We start from the raw sequence: 23,980 nt of genomic DNA, 5'->3' as shown, positions 1-23,980 counted from the left end.
GTCAGGAAGATTTTCTGCAGTAGGAAATGGCAACCCACTCCAGTATTCTTGCCTGGAGAATCCCATGGACAGAGGAACCGGGAGGCTACAGTCCATAGGGTCACAAGGAGTCAGACACGACTGTCATGACTGAGCACACACACCAGAGCATTAATTCCCTATTCCTTCAGTTGTTCAGAAAATGTGTATTAAGCACCAGAACATCATCCTTAGGGATCTTTCCAATATGCCAGAGGACAGAGGCAATAAACAAATACCCATTTGCATATTTCAGATGGGGAGAAATGTTTTGAAAACAAGTAAAGCATGTGAAGAGGACACAGAGTAACTGATATTTCAAATGAGTCAGAGGGCCAGCTCGGAGTGGGTGGCTTTGAGAGAGAACTGAATGAAGTGCAGGAGAAGGAATTCTAGACAGGAGGGGTTTGGGAGGTGAGAGGGGATGACGACAGTGTTCTGGGGTAGGGCTAGGGGGTGCAGCTTGTCAGGGAACAGAGAGAGTCTGGTGTGTCCAGGGCACTTCAAGAGACAGGCAGTGCTGGAAGAGATAAAGTAGGAGACAAAGCTGAGAGTTTGAACTGTACACTATTTGGAGGGAATCCACTGAAGATCTTATAAAAGTCTAACACAGAAGGATCGCTGTGACTGTGTCTGAACTTGGAGCGAAAGGTACACAGCTGAGGCTCACTTAGGCAGTGGTTGCAGAATTCCCACAAGATTTGGTGGTAGTCTGCACTTGGATTTAGGAGTGTGGGTGGGAGGTTAGGAGCACTTGCATTTGGAATGGATGCTAATGGCTCACATATGAGATTGGAGAGAAAGGCAGGGATCAAAGACTTCAGTTTCTCAGCGGGGCAACTGAGATGAGAAACAACAGGCATGCAGGGTTAGAAAAGAAATCAAGAACTGGGTTTTGCACGTGTCAAAATTGAGATGGCTGTTTGACAAACAAGTAAAGAGATTAAACAGGCAGCTGCAAAGCAAGGGAGAGATAGGAACTGAAGATAAGTCTGTGAAGTCAACATGTCAGTTTAAGGTTTTTGAGGCCCTGGAAGTGAAGATCACGGAGGAATAAGTTAAGATGGGGAATAGGACAGAGAACAAAGCCCTTGGGGCTGCAAAGTTTGAGGACCAGGAATGGGGAAAGACAGATCCAGCAGAAGAGACAGAAGAAATGAGGGAGTTGTAAGCAGTATCAAGATGGAGAAGCATCACGGAAACCAAGGAAAGAAAGAATTTCAAGAAGGAGGGAGTGGTCGGCCAAGCCCAGGCCTGCTGAGATAAGCACAAGCTCCAGAAGAAAGCACAGGGGCCTCTGTGACTCATGATGAATGAACGATGCTCTGAGATAACATTCCTGGAATAGGGACACTTTTATCAAAGTTGTAAGCAGATACACAGCAATCAAGCTGTTACTGTTCTTGTCTTACTGACAAGGAAACTAAGGCATAGAGGTCAGGTCTCTTGCCCACCATCACACAGCATATAGTACGGCCAGGGTTCTCCAGCTCAGGAACTGCAGGGCAAAGCATAAACTATCAATCATTTTGCTTTGCTGCCTCCCTCAAATCAAAGGCATGATGTCTGAGTGAGATCACAAAATTATATCTGACACTGTATGTCTTGTGGCTAAAAATAGCCACTGCTGACCATTCCTTTCCTCCCTTTAAAATCATGACAATGAATACAGTGGAACTCTTGAGGGTCACTACAATAACGACATGTCATTTTAAAACCAGAACTTTTTAAGATATTGTGAGGACGTGCTTTTAACTGTGTCACGTAAGTCTGTAAATGTTAACTTACTGGTGTTTAATAACAACTCTAGGGGAAACTAAGGCCAGCCTTCTTCCACCAGCACAGAAAATGCTCAGAGTTAATAAACAGGCTCTTTTGGAGATATCGTCATTCTCATGAAAGGCCATGTTAAGGGAAAATACAAGGACTCTGGAATCAGACAGACAGGATTCAGATTCTGGCTCTGCTCCCTAGTGGAGAGGTGAGTACAGACCTCTTCACATGCAAAAATCAATGTGAATAATTCCTAATTTGCTGGGCAGTCATATTTGATGGCACAATATGGATGAAAACATGGTGTCTTACATATTTAGTAGACTCTTCCTTTCCCTCCTTCCCCTTGGATGTACTCCTGAGCCTTCAAAATTGGTGAGACAGAAGTTGGTTACTTAGCAAAAACCTATATTGGTTTAATTTTTCATCCAAATAGCAGCAAAGAAGAGCCTGGAAAAGTGGTGCTTTAAAATTTCTTTAAAATTTTAAAGAAATTTAAAATGGTTCTTTTAAAGAACCACTTTAAAAGTGGTTCTTTAAAATTTCTTACCTTAAAAAGTTATACAAATGTTGACTTTTATTCCACAATATAATGAAATTATAATATAAAATGTTGTGTATTTACCTCCAGCTAAGTAACTTAGCTTTCTCCAGAAATTTTTAAGGACATTAGTTTGAGGAAGATTTCCCAATGAACAGTGGCTTCACTTATACTCTGCCACATGCCACTTACATGGAATATGAAAACTCTGAACCTATGAAATCTTAGTAAGACTTCAGAATGGTTTCATACACATGGGTCATTACTGGCTACTGACTGCAACCTCTCTACATCCATCTTAACATCTACCCAACAATGTAGCCCAGTTGGTAGCTAAGTGGCTAAGTCACATCAGTCATGTCCGACTCTGTGTGACCCCATAGACGGCAGCCCACCAGGGTTCCCCGTCCCTGGGATTCTCCAGGAAAGAGTACTGGAGTGGGGTGCCATGTTGGTAGACTTGACTCCAAAAACTTTAAACTCTAAATTCTCCAAATGAGAAAAACAGCAACTTTCTGCTACCCTATGTGGAGCCTCCAGGCCACCTATAAGGTAAAAAGATACGGACTATATTCTAAGACAAATTTCTGTAATGGCTATAATAGTAAACATAAATAATGAAAATCTGGAACCAATTTTCAAATAACAAGGTAATAGGATAAACATGACCTTAAGCAAACTGAGATGACAGAAGAGTGATGGTTTTTCATTGTTATTTTCATTTTTTATTTTTCAGGTACATATATATATTTTTTCAGATTATTTTCATTATGGTTTATTATATTGAATATAGTTCCATTGATTTTTATGTCCATTTCTGTGCCAACACCATTCTGTTTTGATTATTATACCTTTGTAGCACTGTCTAACGTCTGGAAGGGTTATACCTCCAGTTTTGTTTTTCTTCAGTACTGCTTTGGCAGCTCTGGTTTTTTTGTGGATCAATATAAGTTTTAGAATTATTTGTTCTAGTTCTGTGAAAAATGTCCTGGGAATTTTGACAGAGGTCATATTAAATCTGTAGAGTGCTATAGGTATTAGGAGCATTTTAACAACGCTACATCCTCTTCCAATCCAAGAGCATGGTATTCCCCTCATTTCTTTGAATCACCTTCAGTGTCCTTTATCAATCTTTTGTAGTTTTCAGCAAAGAGGTCTTTCGACTTCTTTGTTAAGTTTACACCTAGATTTTTCTCTGTGTGTATATGTATGTGTTTGGTGTGATTATAAATGAGATCTTCACTTTTGCTTTCTGATATTTCATTGTCGGGCAAAGAAATGCTACAGGTTTCTATATATTAATTTTGGATCCTGCTACCTTGCTTAATTTATCAGCTCTAATAGTTCCCATGTGGCATATTTAGGCTTCTCTATAAAATACCATGTTATCTGTAAATAATGACAATTTTACCTCTCCGTTTCAATTTGGATACTTTCATTTCTTTTGTTTGTCTGACTGCTGTAGCTAGGACTTCCAATACTATGTTGAATAGAAATGGTGAGAGTGGGTGTCTTTGTCTTATTCATGAATTTGGTAAAAAAGCTTTCAGCTTTCACCTTAAGTATGTGGGTTGTGGGTTTGTAATAAATTGCTTTTATCATGTTGAGAAATGTCCCCTCTATACCCACTTTGGTGAGAGATTTTTATCATGACCGGATGTTGAATTTTATAAAAAAATGTTTGGCCTCTATTGAGATGATCATATGATTTTTGTCTTTTCTTTTGTTAATGTGGTATATCACATTGATTTGTGCATGCTGAACCATCCTTGCTACCCTGGAATGAATCCAACTTGATTATGGTGTATGATCGTTTTTTTTTTGGATTTGGTTTGGTAATATTTTGTTGAGAATTTTCTCATCTATATTCAAAGGTATTTACCTGTCATCATTTTCTTTTTTCATGGAATCTTTGTATGGTTTTGGTATAAGGGTGATGGTGGCTTCACAGATGAATTTGGGAGTATTCCCTTCTCTTTAATCTTCTGGAATAGTTTAAGAAGGACTAGTTTAAGTTCTTCTTTATATGTTTGGTAGAATTCCCCAGTGAAGCGTTCTGGTCTTGACTTTTGTTTGTAGGGAGCTTTATTATTATTATAGATTCTATTTCATTTTTAGTGATTTGTGTGTTCAAAGTATCTTTTTTCTTGATTCAGTTTTGACAGGGTATATATTTCTAGAAACTCATCCACTTCTTCTAGGTTGACAAACTGTTAACAGCATTTTCTTCAGATTTTTTGTATTTTGGTGGTATTACCTGTCTTTTCCAGTGAGTCAGTTCTTCACATCAGGTGGCCAAAGCATTGGAGCTTCAGTTTTAGCATCAGTCCTTTCGATGAATACTCAAGATTGATTTCCTTTCAGATTGACTGGTTTCACCTCTGTGTAGTCCAAGGGACTCTCAAGAGCCTTCTCCAACACCATAGCCCCAAAGCATCAATTCTTTGGCACTCAGACTTCTTTATGGTCCAACTCTCACATCCATACATGACTACTGGAAAAACCATAACTTTGACTATACAGACCTTGTCAGTAAAGTAATGTCTCTGATTTTTAATATACTGTCTAGGTTGGTCATAGCTTTTCTTCCAAGGAGCAAGCATCTTTTAATTCATGGCTGCAGTCACCCTCTGCAGTGATTTTGGAGTCCAAGAAAATAAAGTGTCATTGTTTCCATTGTTTCCTCATCTATTTCTCATGAAGTGAGGGGACTGGATGCCATAATCTTCATTTTTTGAAAGCTGAGTATCAAGCCAGCTTTTTCACTCTCCTCTTTCACTTTCATCAAGAGACTCTTTAATTCCTCTCTGCTTTCTGCCATAAGGGTGGTGTCATCTGCATATCTGAGGTTATTGATATTCCTTCTGGCAATCTTGATTCTAGCTTGTGCTTCATCCAGCCTGGCATTTTGCATGATGTACTCTGCGTATAAGTTAAATAAGCAAGGTGACAATATACAGTCTTGACATATTCCTTTCCCAATTTGGAACCAATCTGTTGTTCCATGTCCAGTTCTAACTCTTAAACTGCTTCTGCTACATCCTATAGACTTTTGTAAGGTTGTGTTTTCATTGTCACTGAACTTGAAGAATTTTCTTATTTTTTCTTTAATTTCACCATTGATCCACTGGTTTTGCTGAAAAATGTTGTTTAGTCTCGATGCATTTTGTTTTCCTGTTTTTCTTTCTGTGGTTGATTTCTAGTTCCATTCCGTTGTGCTCAGAAATGATGTTTGAAATAATTTCTATCCCCTTAAATTTGTTGAGGCTTGTTTTGTGTCCTAATTTGTGGTCAATCCTAGAGACTGTTTCAGGCGCACTTGAAAAGAATGTGTATTCGGTATTTTTTGGATGTACTGTCCTGTATATTAAGTAAGTTAAATTGTGTCATTTGATATCTCTGTTGACTTATTAATTTTGTCTGGTTGATCTGTCCATTGATGTCAGAGCAGTATTAAAGTCTCCAACTCTAACTGTATTTCTGTCAATTTCTCCCTCTATGTCTGTTAGTATTTGTTTTACAAATTTAGGTGCTTTTATGTGCTCTGCTTAAGTCACTCAGTTGTATCCAAATCTTTGTGACCCCATGGACTATAGTCCATGAGGCTCCTCTGTCCATGGGGATTCTCCAGGCAAGAATACTGGAGTGGATTGCCATCACTCCTCCAGGAGATCTTCCCAACTCAGGGATCGAATCTACGTCTCCTGCACTACAGGCAGATTCTTTACCATCTGAGCCACCAGGGAAGCCCAAGAGTACTGGAGTGGGTAATCTATCCCTTCTCCAGGGGAACATCCCAACTCAGGAATTGAACCGGGGTCTCCTGCAATGCAGGCAGATTCTGTACCACCTGAGCTACCAGGGAAGCCCAGGTGTTTCTAAACTGGGTGTACATATGTTAATGAGTGTAAAATTCTCTTCTTGTATTAATCTTTATTGTTATGTAGGGTCTTTTTTTGGTATTTTTAAATTATTTATTTTAATTAGAGGCTAATTACTTTACAATATTGTGCTGGGTTTTGCCATACATTGAAATGACTCAGTCACAGGTATACATGTGTCCCCCCATCCCATTTTTGTCTTTCTTTATGGACTTTGTTTTGAAGCCTACTTTGTCTGATATGAGTATTGCTAACCCTATTTTCCTGCAGATTCTATTTGCATGAAATATCTTTTTCCATCCCCCAACTTTCAATCTATGCGTGTCTTTCAGCCTAAAATGAGTCCTTCATAGGTAGTATATTGTAGGTTCTTGTTTTTTTTTTTTTTAAATCCAATATGTAACTCTATGTCTTTTGTTCAGAGCATTTCATCCAAAGACATTTGAAGTAATTCTTGATAAATATATAATTGCCATTTTAAACCTTATTTTCTAGTTGACTTTGTAATTCTTCTTGTTCATTTCTTCTGTTTGTCCTTTTGTGATTTGATGGTTTCCTCCTGAATTATTCTTGAGTTCCTTTGTTATTTATTTTTGTGAATCTACTATATAATTTTGATTTGTGGTTACCTTGGTTTTTAAGTATGGTGATCTGTAACTATAATGACTGGCTTTAGACTATTAGTCATATAAGTTCAAACACATTCTAAAAGATTTTTTTTACTCCCTTCCCTCCACATTTTGTGATTTTGAGGTCCTATTTGATTTCTTCTTGTTTATCTTTTCTATTAATTGTAGTTATAACTACTTTCACAAAAAAAAAATTCTGATTTTTCTTTTTAATCTATGTACTGGCTCAACTAAATGATCTTCAGTCATTTTATATATTTGCCTTTCCTATTATGATTTTTCCCTTTCCTATAGATTCTTGCCTCTATTTCTATGCAGGAGATGCTGGAGACATGAGTTTGATCCCTGGGTCAGGAAGATCCCCTGGAGGAGAAAATGGCAACCAGCTCCAGTATTCTTGCCAGGAAAATACCATGGACAGAGGAGCCTGGCAGGCTACAGTCCATGGGGTTGCAAAGAATCAGACATGACTGAGGGACTGAGTACATCCATTCCTGCATAGGGTGTCCAATATTTTTGGTGCTGGGGCTATTTCTGGTATAAATGCCTGCCACATCTTTCCTCAGAGCATGCTGGGCATTATCCCCTTGATAGGGGGTGTGACTGACATTCTAGTGTCCAGTTCCTGCACTGGATATTGGGCAGTGCCTCCTCTTTGCTCCATGGCTGTCACAGCCCTCTCAGTTGTGAGGTCTGCTCCACAGCTGTTGGAGCAGAAATCCTGAGGGTCAGGTTCAATAAAGCTCCACTGCCCTTAAATATATAATTTGCCCCTAAGGAGGTGAGCGCTGAAGCAAGTGAGACGAATGTCGTCACAGTGGACCTACGTGCTTCCCACGCAGGTATCCACAATTTTGCCCAAATTAGCCCAAGGTCACATTCCGTTCTCTGGTATATTCATCCCAGACCTAGTGCTAAGCTGGTGGAGGGGCCAGAGCACTGTGGCTCCAAAAACTAAGGTGACTGAACCGTGGCCTGGGACCTACGTTGCCTCTGTGTCAGGTCTCTTCCTAGATCTGTCCACCCCAGATCTAGCTCCAAGCTTTGGTGTGAAGTGGGTGAAACACTCCTACTGAGGAGGAAACTGCGACACACTCCTGCCCGGGACTGTCCACCGAGGACATGGGATTCTGTGATGCCATCAGCCATGTCACACGCGCATGAACAAAGTCCACTGCTGTTCAAACCTGCCCCCACTCTTGGATGGCTAATAAGCTCAGATGTCAGCCCTACCCCCACCCTGTACATGCTTACAAAAGCATAAACCACCAGAGCCGAGCCCCGCTATGAGGTAGCTATCAATAACAATGGAGCTCCACTGGTGGACCCATACCCTGCCCTGCTCGCACTAACAATGGACCACACTTCAAGTCCTCCAGGCTGTCACCATGAAGCTAGACCAAGTCTTCTCCCAGGGTCCCTTCGCTGGAGTTTTAGGACTTTAGCACATACTAGCTGCCCCACCTAGCATGCATTTCAGGCTTGGAAATGCAGCGAGGTGGCAGTCCTCAGTGTCAGTGCTGGACTCACTCTGTCCTGACTGCTAGCAGGCCAGCATGTGCATGTTCCTCAAGAGCAGAGTCCCCGCCCCCCCAGCTGCCTATCAGTCCTGGCAGGTGTCCCAGCAGACAGAGGAGTTTCACAAAGCAACCTGCCTGTGCACACACTCTCTCCTTTATAGATCCCTGCCAGGGGAGCTGGTCTCATTATTTTCAGTCCTACTCAGTTCCATGGGGATCTTTCTTGAGCAGCTCTGGTCATTTAAAGAGATCTTCCCCGAGTGTCTGGCTGGTTTTTTGTGAGAATTATTCTATTTGTAGATGTAATTTTTGATATGCTTATGTGAAAAGTGAGTTTTGTATCCTATTCTGCCATCTTGATCTCCCCAGTAGTCTTTTAATCAGTTGAACAGACTTTAAAATACTAACCCAGAGAAGCCAAAGGATTTAATTCAGCTATGCTAGTAGATGTGGTTAATCAGTTACATACACAACATGATAAAGAAAATTAAAAAAAAAATTTTTTTTATAAAAGAGTATTATTTTCAATTTGTCTTAAGGTAACGCTAGGTGCTCCCTTTCACTGATGCTACACACACTTGTGTGTAGGGCTTCCCTTGTAGCTCAGTCAGTAAAGAATCTGCCTGTAATACAGGAGACCCAGGTTCGATTCCTGGGTTGGGAAGATCCCCTGGAGAAGGAAATGGCAACCCACTCCAATATTCTTGCCTGGAGAATCCCACGGACAGAGGAACCTGGTAGGTTCCCAGTCCATGGGGTTGCAAGAGTCGAACACGACTTAGCAACTACACCACCACCACCAACCACCACGTACACTTGTAAGTATGTTATTTGGAAGTCCCTAGATGTTATAAACACGCTTTACCCTGAGCAACAGGTAAAGTCACAGAAATCTTGCTTTCATTACTTTTTCATCAAAATCTCCTTGATAAACTCTCCCCCTCCCAAGTCTCTCTCTTGCAAGGCAAGGGTGGGCAGTCTTTGTGTTTGAGATCCTGACCCACAGCAGAGTGGGCAGTTGGAGAGGAAACAATAACATTTGCTCTCAGAAGCTACTTTCAAAAGGAGTAGATTATTTTTAACAACTCATGAGGGCTAACTGGCAAATAAAGAGTTAGGGAACTTCAATTCACCAAATATTATCCTCAGACTGTCAGCTCTAGAAGGACAAGGCTGCTGTCTTTGTCCTTTTGTCAACTTGCTAGCGTGTGAAGACACTACGGAGCATGCACTTCTTCATCCTATGCCAGCAAATTACCAAAAGGACAAGAAAGACATGGATCTTGTCCTTCTAGAGCTGACAGTCCAAGGGGAATGGTAAGGAGGGTGCTGTTAAATATAAAGGACGGACATCTTACCCAGGCTGGATGGGAGAGTGGGAGGAGCCATTAAAGGCCTCTTGGAGGCAGGAACATTACCTAAAGGATGAGGAGGCATCAATAAATAAAACAAACAAATATACCTGGGCCAGGCTAGGCAGCAGACAAACCAGTCAAAGGCATCAGACCTGAATTCCAGACGTGCCTGCACAACAACCAGGATCCGACCTTGAGCAAGCCATCTGACCTTTCCAGTTTCCTTTCCCTCATCTATGATATGGAATGGTTAGATTGTGTCAGTTGACCTTAACCCTTGCAGTGCGTCAGAAATCGTCTGGGAGCTTTCTAAAAATCCTGGATCCTGGATCCCCCACAAAATGTGGTTTTGATTTTGCAACAGCTTTCCAGGTGATCCTTACCTGCAGTCCAGGCTGAGAACCACTGGGTGAGATGAGCCCTCAAGCCTGCGGTTCTCAACCCTTAGTGCACCGTCACATCCTCCCAGTGTAGCCTGCGTTCCCAGAAATTAAGCAAGACTCTCTGGGGTGGGAGCCTGGCATCAGTATTTTTGAAGGTTCCCAGGCTGATTCCCCGGTGTAGCTCAGGTTGAGAACCACTGTTCTAGGCCTTCTCGCAACTTCAGTTTCCGATATGGCCAGTGAAAGATGGAAAAGGGAAGGAAAGAAAAGCCCATTTCTCCCATAAGAATAAGACTTTTTGTGTTAAATTAAAAAAAAGAACTGAGTGTCAAAAGCTACCAATAGATTTTATACAGGGTTGTACCCCACAGTAAGGTTGATTTTGGATATGTGTATAATTCACGTTGATGCATGACAGGTAGACAACGTCCATCCCAAAATGCTCTCAGTTCTAAATTCAAAATTCCATGAACTGCGTCTTTAAAATGAGTCCATGGTGTGTTCTCTGCAATACTCTGAATCTGATTTGCATGGTTGACTGTAATATGAACATTACATTCCCTACCCCCAAGGTTACTTAAATCCACTTATTAGGCAATGCTGAACTAAACAAACAGTAATTAGAAACGCTCCAGACTACCTTTTAAATCTGTTGCTAAATTATATTTTGCCTGCACCAAGCTCATACACACAGCATGTCTACAAGCGTCATGAAACCAAAGTCTCAGAAATATTTACATTAATAAGAGCATAAGCTACCTCTGGGCCCTCACGTGGGATTCTTCAGGGATGTAAGGGCTACTTCAGATGAAGGCTGTTCATTACTGTTATTTCCCACATCTGGGTAAATAAAGCACTGCCCACATGTGGTTAGAAATCCCAGGAGAAAATGAACTCTCTGGAGGTCTGGAAATGAAGAGCACTTCTGATAGACTGCCTCATTTCCTGAAATGAGTCAGAAATGAAAGTAATTCTTCAGAAAAGAACATCTGCATGGTGGCACAGCTTATAAAATAACACCAGATGATACCTGTGGCCAGGAGGCTGGGTCTGGGGACAGAGAGAGGGCCTAGAGAACAGGGCTGGGGCCCCTGCTCTGCACTTAATCTTGGAGCTGCTGCTGTTAGCTTGGAGGGTCTGCAAATCCAATGAGCGGCTGGTCATCCTGGTCTCAGCTGTAAATCTTGATCAGCAGCAAGACTGTTCGCATTCCATTAGAAAGCTGGCCCCTGTCCAAAGGGTCGGAGCAGCCAGAAAGGATTCATGTGTCATTGCGGACACAGAAACAGCAATTCTTGCAAGAAAAATGGTTTTGCTTAACTAGAAATAGCCTATGACTGTTGAGCTGGGAGAGCCTTTCCCCCTGAGGAGGAAGGACCACTGTACAGAGATGATCCAAGGCCACCCAGAGAAGGTCCTCCCTTCACATTATGCAGGAAGAAGAGGTATTAGCATAAGGTCAGGGACTGGAGGGTGAGAAAGACAAGCACCTTTCACAACAACAATCCCAGTAAAAACCAAGAAACAGGAAGGTGATAAACATTGGCTGTTGTCACCAAAATCGGGTGCCAGTTATTTTTATTAAGTGAACTGTTACTATTCTTTCCACAATGCGTATTTAAAAGAACCCCATTGTTTATAAAGCGGGGGGGTGGGGCGTGGTGGCTGGGGAGGTTGGAAACAACCTGAGTGCCTATTAATAAATGACTAGTTAAATTAAAATCTGGTATGCACACAACAGAATATTGGATAGCCACTTAAAAGAAGGCGAATTCAGAGCATGTGACATAATATGTACTCTGGATGATACATTAGGGCCGAGAAAAAAATGCTCCTGGACTCCATATAGTAAACATGTATTGGTGTAAATGTTTTTAAAGAAGCTGCCTTAGAGTAGGAGGAGGGGGCTAGGAGGGTGTCATTCTTCCTTTTACAACCTCAATACAGTCTGAGTTATCTTTTCCTGTACCTACCACCCCAATGCTTTTAAATAACAGGCATTAACTAGGAAGGCTATTTTTGGTTTTCTCTTTGTACTAGTCTATAAGTAATTTTAAATGAATGCTATTTTAAATAGATATCATGGGCTGAACTGTGTCTCCTCAAAATTCATCTGTAGAAGCCCTAATTCCTGATACCTCAGAATGTGACTCTATTTGGAAACAGGCCTCTAAAGAGATGATGAAGTTAAAACGACATTGCTAGGGTGGGCCCTACTCCAATCTGATCGGTGTCCTTAAAAAAAGAGGAAATATGGGTGCGGAAAGACCTTGGGAATGTTCACACACACAGGAAGGACCGTGTGAGGACACAGTGAGAAGATGAGGTCTGCAGGTCAAGGAGAGAGGCCCCAGAAGAAACCAAATCTGCTGACACCCTGACCTTGGGCTTCACAGGCTACAGAACTGTGAGAAAATAAATGCTAGCATTCAACCCTCCCAGTCTGGTATTTTGTAGGGAAGTCCTAGTACACTAACACAGTACAAGTAGACCTTATTTTATCGCATTTCATTTACTGCACTTTGCAGATACTGCTTTTTTTTTTTTTTTTTTAATTGAGGGTCTGGGGGAATCCTGTATTGAGCAAGTCTGTTGGTACCATTTTTCCAAAACAGCATTTGGTACTTCATGTTTCTGTGTCACATTTTGCTAATTCTCACAACATTTCAAACTTTTTCACTGTTGTCATATTTGTTACAGCAATCTGGGATCAGTGATCTCTGACATTATTATTGTAATTGTTTTGGGGCGCCATGAACTGCACCCACATAAGACCACAAATGATACATACTGTGTATGTTCTGACTGCTCCATTGACCAGCTGTTCCCCATCCTGCTACTTTGCCCTGGGTCTCCTTATTCCCTGAGATACTTACCACAATATTGAAACTAGGCTAATTAATAACCCTACAAGGGCCTCTTAAGTATTCAAGTGAAAGGAAGAGTCAAGGGATGCGGCAAACTCCATTGCTGGGTTATTTTAAGAAACTGCCACAAGAAACCACCACCCTGATCAAAAGGCAATCATCAACATCAAGGCAAGACCTTCCATCAGCAAAAAGATGCTAACTTTCTGATAGTGAAAATCAGATGACTTTCTGACTTTTAGGTAATGGTTAGTATTTTTTAGCAACAAAATAGTTTTAAATGAAGTTATACACATTGTTTATAGGAAACAATGCTATTATATACTTAATAGACTACAGAATAGTGTAAAATTTTATATGCAGTGGGAAATCAAGAAATGTGTGACTTGCTTTATCACAGTATTCACTTTATTGTGATGTTTGCTTTGTTGCATTCTTTGCTTCACATGGTCTGGAACTGAGCCCACAATATCTCCCAGGAATACTTGTATATACACAAATAGATGGATGCAATTTAGACTAACGTAAAATGGAGAGAGGTACCCACAAGTCTTCAGTGGTCAAAACCCCACCATGTCTGCAATGATGTAGATGGCCTCATCTGACATGTGAAGAAACTGAGGCTCACTGTGCTTCTGACCAAATCAGGGTGACCCCGTTTAGTGACTTCAGCCAGGACTAACAGGTTTCCCACCTCAGTCAGGACTCAGACCATCTATGTCATTTATCTTTTACGATATTTTTAACAACTCCCATAACTCAAAGGACTACCTCAAAGTTCAAGATATTTTACTAGTGTCTTTTAAAGGCTTAGCTTATATTCAACAGGCTTTCTTCTTGCGCCGATAACTAATGAAGAAGAAGGTGTAACCATAATACTATTAATCAATTAAAAAAATAAAAGATGTGGTATCTGGGTTTCTAAAAAAAAAAGTCCAGAGAAACAGCCATATGACATATTTAGGCGCCCATCTAATTTTTTATACTTTAATACATGTGGTCTCAGGTCACAATGCAATATATTTTATTAAAAGTATGATATTCCAAGACTAAAATTTATGAAATTTAATATATTTTTATAGATTAATCAATCCTTCCTTTAAAAACTAGAGTTTAGTAATCAAAGATAAGCTGAAACAGACTTTACTTATAGATTCCATAACCCAGAAGTAGGCTGAGATTCAGGCACATGAAAAGAAGATCAAAACTTGAAGGCAGATATCTGGTACAATCAGTGGAGGTCTCATTCAGAGGAAGGCAGACTCACTGTTGCTTTGACTGGTTAGGGAAAGTTTCACCAAGGGCAAGAGTTGGAAACCAATTTGGGATTAGACATGTAGAGGCTAAGGAGAGGTAACGTGTCCAGGTCTGCCTGGGCACTGAGTATAAAATTTTGAACCAAGAACTGTGTACCTAAGATCCTAACAGAGTGCTTGGCACACAGGGGTTTGCCTGCGTGGGGGCAGTGGGGAAAAGACACAGTATCTCACCCCGGGGTCTGTGAGGCAGGTCCTGTAAGGAGGTTGTGGGACATAAAGGAAAAGAAGTTGGGGCCAACCTGTAGACTGATTAAAGTCTGGGGAGGCTTTAAAGGTGTTTCTAAAAGAGAATATTAAAGAACACAGATGGGTCCAGCACTGACGTACAGACTGGACCAGAGGTGGTAGGGAAATGACAGGAATCAACCAATGGGTTACTCAAAGGAGATAATCAGGTGACCTCCTGGGAACCGTCTCAGCTTCCTAATCTATAAAATGGGCATCACACTACCCTATCTCCATACCTATGCCTGTGAACACTAAAGTGGGCACAACACATGGCCTGACAGTAAGCACTTAAGAAAATGCAATTGCTGTTATCATCATGAGTATTCCATGCTAGAAGCTAGACAAAGAAATGAGTGAGAGAAAAGCGCCATGTGCAGAAGCAGGGTATGTCTCCTTGGATTCTCAAGTCCCTTAAACAGAGGATGGATATGGCTATTTTGGAAGTGCAGTGTACAGTATTCATTCCTCATTTCTCAAGAACTTAATATATCAAATACAGGAGACCTAACACAGGAAAATCAGATGTCTGAAATGATCTTTAAAAGTCAAGATACTCCAAAATCAATTTTTAAGTTGATTTTGTATAAAAGTAATTATACAGGTTAAGGCTAATCAGTTTTCAAACACTAAATTAACAGTTCAGTTCAGTTCAGTCGCTAAGTTGTGTCCAATTCTTCACGACCACATGGACTGCAGCACATCAGGCCTCTCTGTCCATCACCAACTCCCGGAGTCCGCCCAAACTCATATCCATTGAGTTGGTAATGCCATCCAGCCATCTCATCCTCTGTCATCCCCTTCTCCTCCTGCCCTCGATCTTTCCCAACATCAGGATCTTTTCAAATGAGTCAGCTCTTCGCATCAGGTGGCCGAAGTATTGGAGTTTCAGCTTCAACATCAGTCCTACCAATGAACACCCAGGACTGATTTCCTTTATGATGGACTGGTTGGATCTCCTTGCAGTCCAAAGGACTCTCAAGAGTCTTCTCTAACACCACAGTTCAAAAGCTTCAATTCTTCTGCACTCAGCTTTCTTTATAGTACAACTCTCACATCCATACATGACCACTGGAAAAACCATAGCTTTGACTAGACGGACCTTTGTCAGCAAAGTAATGTCTCTGCTTTTGAATATGCTGTCTAGTTTTGTCATAGCTTTTCTTCCAAGGAGCAAGCATCTTTTAATCTCATGGCTGCAATCACCATCTGCAGTGATTTTGGAGGCCCCCAAAATAAAGTCAGCCACTGTTTCCACTGTTTCCCCACCTATTTGCCATGAAGTGATGGGACCAGATGCCATGATCTTAGTTTTCTGAATGTTGAGCTTTAAGCCAACTTTTTCACTCCCCTCTTTCACTTTCATCAAGAGACTCTTTAGTTCTTCTTCACTTTCTGCAATAAGGGTGGTGTTATCTGCATATCTGAGATTATAGCTATTTCTCCCGGCAATCTTGATTCCAGCTTGTGCTTCATCCATTCCAGCATTTCTCATGATGTACTCTGCATGTAAGTTAAATAAGCAGGGTGACAATATAAAGCCTTGACGTACTCCTTTTCCTATTTGGAACCAGTCTGTTGTTCCATGTCCACTTCTAACTGTTGCTTCCTGACCTGCATATAGGTTTCTCAAGAGGCAGGTCAGGTGGTCTGGTATTCCCATCTCTTGAAGAATTTTCCACAGTTTTTTGTGATCCACACAGTCAAAGGCTTTGGCATAGTCAATAAAGCAGAAATAGATGTTTTTCTGGAACTCTCTTGCTTTTTCCATGATCCAGCAGATATTGGCAATTTGATCTCTGGTTCCTCTGCCTTTTCTAAAACCAGCTTGAACATCTGGAAGTTCACAGTTCACATATTGTTGAAGCCTGGCTTGGAGAATTTTGAGCATTACTTTACTAGCATGTGAGATGACTGCAATTGTACGGCAGTTAGAGCATTCTTTGGCATTGCCTTTCTTTGGGATTGGAATGAAAAATTAACAGACTTAGCTATAAATCCAAAATAAATATTTTCATAATGAAAATGCCAATGCCTTTTTAATTAAGGATGGAAGAGACAACATAAAAGACTTCAGATAAATGAAGAATTGTTCTTTTCTCTCATAAATTAAAGGACCTGATAACTAAATTATTTTGAGATACTGATTACCAGAAATTGTTTAGAATCTAAACTACAGAATTTTCCAACTGCATAATAATTTTCACCTCATAGTGGGGCTGACAGCCTCAGACCAAATTTGGTGCTCTGGCTCTTTAAGATCATTTTCTGGACCACAGCTCTATAGTCCATGGGGTAGCAAAGAGTCGGACATGACTGAGCGACCTTCACTTTCACAGCTCTATATTATGAGTCAATAGGTAGACGAAATTCTACTGAAGATAGTAGCATTGAGTCCAACACAACACAGTGTGAACTTTTTTTTTTTGGTCAAGTTGACCTTAGAGGGAAGAGTTATTACACATAAAAAAATATGCCCACATTTACATAAATATGGTTCGCTGGTGCCTTAGACAATGGTAAAGAATCGGCCTGCAATGCAGGAGACCCAGGTTCTATCCCTGGGTTGGGAAGATCCCCTGAAGAAGGGCATGGTAATCCAAAGAAGTATTCTTGTCTGCAGAATTTCAGGGACAGAGGAGTCTGGGTTGGAAAAGAGTTGGACACAATTTAGCAACTAAATAACAACATACATATTCAATACTAAAAATGAGTAAAATCTTGGAAGAAAACAGCAGAGAACAAAATCAGGAATTTAGGAATGGGAAGAAAAAAGCGTTCTTGTAAAGAGAAAAACAAAGGCTTAGACAACATGGTCAGGTAATGGGGCGACCACCAGATAAATCAAGAGAACGAGTTGAATTTCTCTTCTTTGTCCACCCAACTGATCTCCTTTAGAATGTGTAACTTCTCTAAGCCCTTGACTCTTCATGTGTGTCTGAACAGGGCAATACTGCACCATATCCAAAAGTCTCTTGTAGCTTGGATAACAGACCGGAAGTTTTCTGTCCAGATGATAAACAGATGCTTTTTTTTAATAGGCTATTTTTATTGCACAGTGGGTTTCAAGTGTACTCGTCTAGAGTTTCACAGAAGAGAGCCAAGCTTGTCAGCATATACACAGAGCACAGCCGTGAAGCCTAATCCAAACCAAAGCCTCTGAAATGAGTACAAACAGCCAGACAGTCCAAATGTTCCCTGTGCAATGTCCACTTCGGCCATGATCCCTCTGCCTCTGCACTCCCATGCTCCTCCCAGTGAGATAACGCTCTTCACTCAACCCCAATGCTTCACACAATCCTGCTGAGTGCAATAAGACATATGTTCATTAAAAAGCTGGTAGAGTTCACCAGGTGCAATAGGCAATGAAAATGTTAGGTCACCATTCTCTACCTTGAGAATGGCACAGTGATTGACAACAACCAGAGATCTAACAGAACACGCTTATGACCCTGTCACAAGCAGTAGTCCAGTAGTTCTCTTCTTCAAAATCTTCATAAGATAATCTGAAATGTGAACAAATATTTATACCTACACTTATGTCACAGTATTTACTCATAACAGTAAAATAATCTGCCACACCTTAGAGATACAATAATCAAGGGATGATTGTGTAAATGGTACCTCAACTTACCACTGAAAGAGGAGAGTGAAAAAGTTGGCTTAAAGCTCAACATTCATAAAACAAAGATCGTGGCATCTGGTCCCAACACTTCATGGCAAATAGATGGAGAAACAGTGGAAACAGTGGCTGACTTTATTTTTGGGGGCTCCAAAATCACTGCAGATGGTGACTGCAGCCATGAAATTAAAAGACACTTGCTCCTTGGAAGGAAAGCTATGACCAACCTAGACAACATATTAAAAAGCAGAGACATTACTTTGTCAACAAAGGTTCATCTAGTCAAGGCTATGGTTTTTACAGTAGTTATGTATGGATGTGAGAGTTGAACTATAAAGAAAGCTGAGCACTGAAGAATTGATGCTTTTGAACTGTGGTGTTGGAGAAGACTCTTAAGAGTCCCTTGGACAGCAAGGAGATCAAACCAGTCCATCCTAAAAGAAATCAGTCCTAAGTATTCATTGGAGGGACTGATATTGAAGCTGAAACTCCAATACTTCGGCCACCTGATGCAAAGAGCTAACTCATTTGAAAAGATCCTGATGCTGCGGAAGACTGAAGGCAGGACAAGAAGGGAATGACAAAGGATGAGAAGGTTGGTAGCATCACCAACTCAATAGGCATGAGTTTTAGTAAACTCCAGGAGTTGGTGATGGACAGGGAGGCCTTGCGTGCTGTAGTCCACGGGGTCACAAAGAATCAGACATGACTGAGCGACTGATCTGAACTGAACCTCAACTTGTAAACTCTCCTCCACAGCCCCATGCTTACCCTCTACAATAATCAAACTGCTAGCTGGTAGACAACCTCTTCAGTAGACTTAAGATCCAGGAGGCAAAAATTGTTTTGTTCACAGCTTCACCCATAAAGTCTACCTCACAGTGAGCACGGTAACTATTTGTGACATGTTTGCTAGCAAAGGTTTCTACATCAATTCTGCCTTGTGGAGTATCTTGCAGCTATTAAATGTGTTTAGGGAAGCATTTTTTAATATAAGGAATGCTGATGATGAAAAGATCCTAAAACACAAGAGCAGTGAATATATATAATGCCACTGAATCATACATCTGAAATTGGGTATGTGTGCTTAGTCGCTAAGTCTTGTCTGACTCTTTGAGACGCCATGGACTGTAGCCCACCAGGCTCCTTTGTTCATCGGATTTTCCAGGCAAGAATACTGGAGTGGGTAGCCATTCCCTTCTCCAAGGGATCTTCCCGACCCAGAGATCGAACCTGCATCTCCTCCATTGGCAGGTGGGTTCTTTATGAGCTACCTGGGAAGCCTGAAATTGGATAAAAATTAATTTTATGTATTGTATACTTTGCCACAGTGAAAAATAAATATTAGGAAATGCTTATGAGGCAAGTTAAGTGAAAAGACAGGATACTGTGTGTCTAAACTCTATATAAAATTCTGTGTTTTAAAAAAACCAGAGAGAAGTACATTAAGGTGCTCATTATGGGTGATTTTTGTTTTATTTACAATTTTCTGTTTTTTTTCCCCAAAATATCTACAATGGTCCACTTACAGTTGCCCCCTGGTCTCTGTGGGTGACTGGTTCCAGAATCCCCTCAAGTTACCCAAATCCAGGATTCCCAAGTCCCTCATATAAAATGGTGAAGTATTTGCATATACCTCCACATATCCTCCTATATGCTTTAAGTCATCTCTAGACTACTTTGCTTTGCCAACAAAGGTCCATCTAGTCAAGGCTAGGGTTTTTCCAGTGGTCATGTATGGATGTGAGAGTTGGACTGTGAAGAAAGCTGAGCGCCGAAGAATTGATGCTTTTGAACTGTGGTATTGGAGAAGACTCTTGAGAGTCCCTTGGACTGCAAGGAGATCCAAACAGTCCATTCTAAAGGAGATCAGCCCTGGGTGTTCTTTGGAAGGAATGATGCTGAAGCTGAAACTCCAGTACTTAAGACTCTGATGCTGGAAGGGGTTGGGGGCAGGAGGAGAAGGGGACAACAGAGGATGAGATGGCTGGATGGCATCACCAACTTGATGGACGTGAGTTTGAGTGACCTCTGGGAGATGGTGATGGACAGGAAGGCCTGGCGTGCTGCAATTCATGGGGTCACAAAGAGTCGGACACGACTGAGCGACTGAACCGAACTGAAGACTACTTATAATACCTAATGCAGTGTGCTGCTAAGCTGCTACTGCTGCTAAGTCGCTTCAGTCGTGTCCGACTCTGAGCGACCCCATGGACTGCAGCCTACCAGGTTCCTCTGTCCATGGGATTTTCCAGGCAAAGAGTAATGGAGTGGGTTGCCATTGCCTTCTCCTAATGCAGTGTAGATACTAAGTAAACAGTTGTTGGCTTGTGGCAAATTCAAGTTCTGCTTTCTGGAACTTTCTGGAAATGTTTTTTGGAATAGTTTTGATCCATGGTTGATTGAATTTGTGGATGCAGAGCCTGTGGATATAGAGGGCTGACTGTATAACACTCACAATCAGAAAAATATGTGGTATGGCAGCTGTTGGGGATAGGAAGGTTTGGATATCAACAGGTTTCGTCTGGATGGGAACCATTCACCTTGCTATGATCCTTGATGTGCTTGTATACTGCATACCATCTGTGCTTGCCTACACTGTGAAGACAACTCAAAAGGCATGCAAACAGGATTAAAATTTTTAACTTTATTATACTGAAATGTCTTTTTCTTCTTGCTATGCTAGAAAGCACATATTACAAATTTTCTTCTCCCTAAGTATATTTTGTCCTGGCTGAGAATAGCAACAGATGATTGTTTTTGGACATTCAAGTGCCAAACTGGATCAAATGCACGGTTGTTCTCAGAGGTGAAATCTTTCTGGACCTGGGATGGGCCAGTCTGGAAGGCCTCATAGAGAATGAGGCATCCAGAAGGCCTCAGTAAACATGAGATTCATCACATTTACAGATAAATTAGAAGAAAGGCCTCTGGAGTTGCACTAACTCAGGACTGAAGTTAACATATAACAAAGACCTAGGACTGCCACCTGTGATTGTCATCTTGAGTGTTCCTGGCCTCAAATAAATAGCAATAACAATACCTGCCCCTTGAGTATTAAATGGGATGATATCAACAAATCCAAGACATAGGAAAACCCAGAGCAGAGCCTGCGGTCAGTAGGTGCTCAATCTGTATCACTGGTTTTCTTCTATTTCCTTCTTTCGATCAAGTGTCTAATCTGGGAAAGCAACAGTATAAATGAAATAATCAACTGTCTATAACTCATCGAGTTAACATGACTGGAGTACAGGAAGATAGTTTCAACAATCTTTTAGTTTATCCCATTAATTCAGAAGCCCTCATGATATAGTTCAAAACAATTTTCTATTCTCTGTTCCTTAGTAATGTGTGCTAAGTCACTTCAATTGTGTCCAACTCTGTGCAACTCTATGGACTATAGCCTTCCAGGTTCCTCTGCCCATGGAATTTTCTAGGCAAGAATATTGGAATGGGTTGCCATTTTCTACTCCAGAGAATCTTCCCAACCCAGGCATCAAACCCACATCTCTTGTATTGGCAGTCGGGGGGGGGGGGGCGGGTGGGGAGCAGGCAGGGTCGGGGGAGCGGGCGGGGTGGGGTCCTTACCACTAGTGCCACCTGGGAAGCCTTCTTTAGTAATAGGAAAATATTAATCACTATACTCTGTGTACTTCATACACCTGAGATCATGAAGCCACCCTTCAATTCCTTCTTCAATGTTCCCATCTTAAAATCTTTGATTGCTTTAAACACGCTGTGGCTCCTCGGGGCCTTTGTGAATTCTCCCCACACTATAAGGAATCCTCTGAATTCTTTCACACAAGGCAGTCACCTGTTCTATGCATACCAGTGTTGCCCTTGGAAAATACAACTAATCATTATGTTTCTGAAGGTCACTTGACTTGGGGTAACTGATGGGGGCGTGTGGGTACTCCCGAGACAGATCCAAGTGTGACCAAGAGTGCCCTCCACGTCTGCTTCCATTGTAACCTTTGTCCCTTCCTTTGCTTCATCATTATCAACAGTGTTCAGCAAGCTGATAGCTTCTGAGATTGTATCAGATTCAACAATGCATCAAATCTCTTCCTTCAAGAGCAGTCTTATCTATGCAGAATATCTGCTCTCTTTCTTATCATCTCTTTTTCTTCAGTGCCTCACAGGGCAAAGGAGGAAAGGAACCAGGCAAAGATAATGGAGATCTTCAGTTGTTCAGGTTTTCCTTTGTGCAGGCTAAACTCTGAACCCTACTACCCTCAGGCTAGAAAGCTCAAGTGCATTCTCTCAATAAACACGTCCTGGGCCTAGCACTAAAACCTGGGCATTCAAAAAGAAGCTAGTCTTGACTTGTGGAAGAAAAGAGTATTACCAAGTTCACCACAGTGCGACATGTTCTACAACAGAGGTATGCCCAGGGTGTTACTATAGCTGAAAGGAGCAGGAGAGGAGGACACTGGGCCTGCCCGGACGGAGTCAGGCAATTCACACACCTCTTTACTGGCTGCTGAGCAATGAAGGAGCTGACCCTACAGTGTCTCTGGGGGGTTAATGATGTTGCAGTCTGTTAATGCAGTCTGTTTAACACCACTGTCACTGAACTGCTTTGGTTACTGCATATACATGCACATTCTCCTCACATATTCACCTCTTTATTTTCAGAATAAAACATATGGTGCTTCCATTCCCTTCCGAGGCTTTCAACCTCATCGTGCTTCCTGCCCTGGAGAGTTGCTTTGACTATCAGGAAAAGAACACTGTAATGACTTGGATGGAGCAAACAAAGAGGGAAGAATGGCCTGCTTGCTGAAAGGAACTAGAAAAGCGGGTGTGGAGCCACTACCAGAAGTGCCGATGGTGACCAGGCCCTCGGTGGTCCCAGCTGGTGAGTGACTGCCCTGTGGGTGCCCACATGCATCCCCATCAGCTGCAGCTAGGTGCAGTTTATCTTCTGATCATTTTTCATCCCCCACCCCTGGCCTCACCCATTTCTAGTGGTAGAATACTCATCAAGAATGGTTTTTAACCTTTCACAGGCCAAGCAACTCTTTGGAAAAATGGTGAATTTCTAGGATCCCGTCTCCAGAAAATTTCTCAGAAGCACATAAACATAAAATATTATACACACATTTTGGAGATTCACAAACTCCTGAAGCCCATACATGGATTATGAGGAGGGGCATACTGTTCAGTTTGAATGTTTTTGAATTTCTATCTTGTGCCAAGCACCTTGGAGAACCCACCTCAGACTCAACTTGTCACCATTCTCAGTGTCGAACTCTTTTCCATGTCCAGCTACATTATCGGCAACCAGAGGGTACGTATGGGTTGTAACTTAATCATCTTTTATTTCCAGCTTCTAGTAAGTTCCTTATTCTGGAGAAAAAGAGTCCACTGAATGAAACAGACACAAATTCACATAATTTTATCACTGAGATCCTAATGGTCAACATTATGGGATGAGTGACTTTAAGCTAAATCCCAGAGTAGGGACAGAAGTAAATAAGAAAAGTTAGAGGTGGACGTTACAGGCAGAAGAGCACACAGACAGGAAACAGCATGTACAAGAAATGAAGTAATTCAGGATTCACGGTGACTAAAAAGACAGGCAGGAGGAACCTGTTGAGTTGAGGAGGAAGCAGTAAAGAAAGCTGAGGTTATAGAAGGCACTGAAGGAGGTGTAAGGGAGCCCAGATTTATTTTGTAAAGGTAGGAAGTCACTGAAAGACATTTTTTTCCTTTCCCACTTGAAAGTAATAGATGATAGTTGTAGAAAATGGGGGAAGTCATAAACATTTAGAACCCTACCATACTGAGCAAACCACTAACACTGTTCTTTCATCATATATACGTATGGTTGCCTAGTGGTTA

The 23,980-nt window shown here is 41.4% G+C and overlaps 1 protein-coding gene across 2 annotated transcripts in view; it reads right to left on the bottom strand.

Annotated features, from left to right (window-relative positions):
• Positions 1–23,980, bottom strand: part of ANO6 (anoctamin 6) — a 234,930-nt gene that overhangs the window by 171,576 nt on the left and 39,374 nt on the right. The window contains exon 2 of one of the 2 annotated variants that reach the window (XM_027542645.1): positions 9,721–9,780. The exons of the other annotated variant lie outside the window; for it this stretch is intronic. Within the exon in view, the coding sequence (XP_027398446.1) occupies positions 9,721–9,780 (60 nt within the window). The remainder of the gene's footprint in view (positions 1–9,720; positions 9,781–23,980) is intronic. 2 annotated transcript variants of the gene reach the window in all.

The sequence above is a fragment of the Bos indicus x Bos taurus genome, chromosome 5 (genome assembly GCF_003369695.1).
Source record: "Bos indicus x Bos taurus breed Angus x Brahman F1 hybrid chromosome 5, Bos_hybrid_MaternalHap_v2.0, whole genome shotgun sequence".
Classification (NCBI taxonomy): Eukaryota; Metazoa; Chordata; class Mammalia; order Artiodactyla; family Bovidae; genus Bos; species Bos indicus x Bos taurus.
The sequence above is the reverse complement of the archived record's forward strand: the minus strand, read 5'-3'. Positions and strand labels throughout refer to the sequence as shown.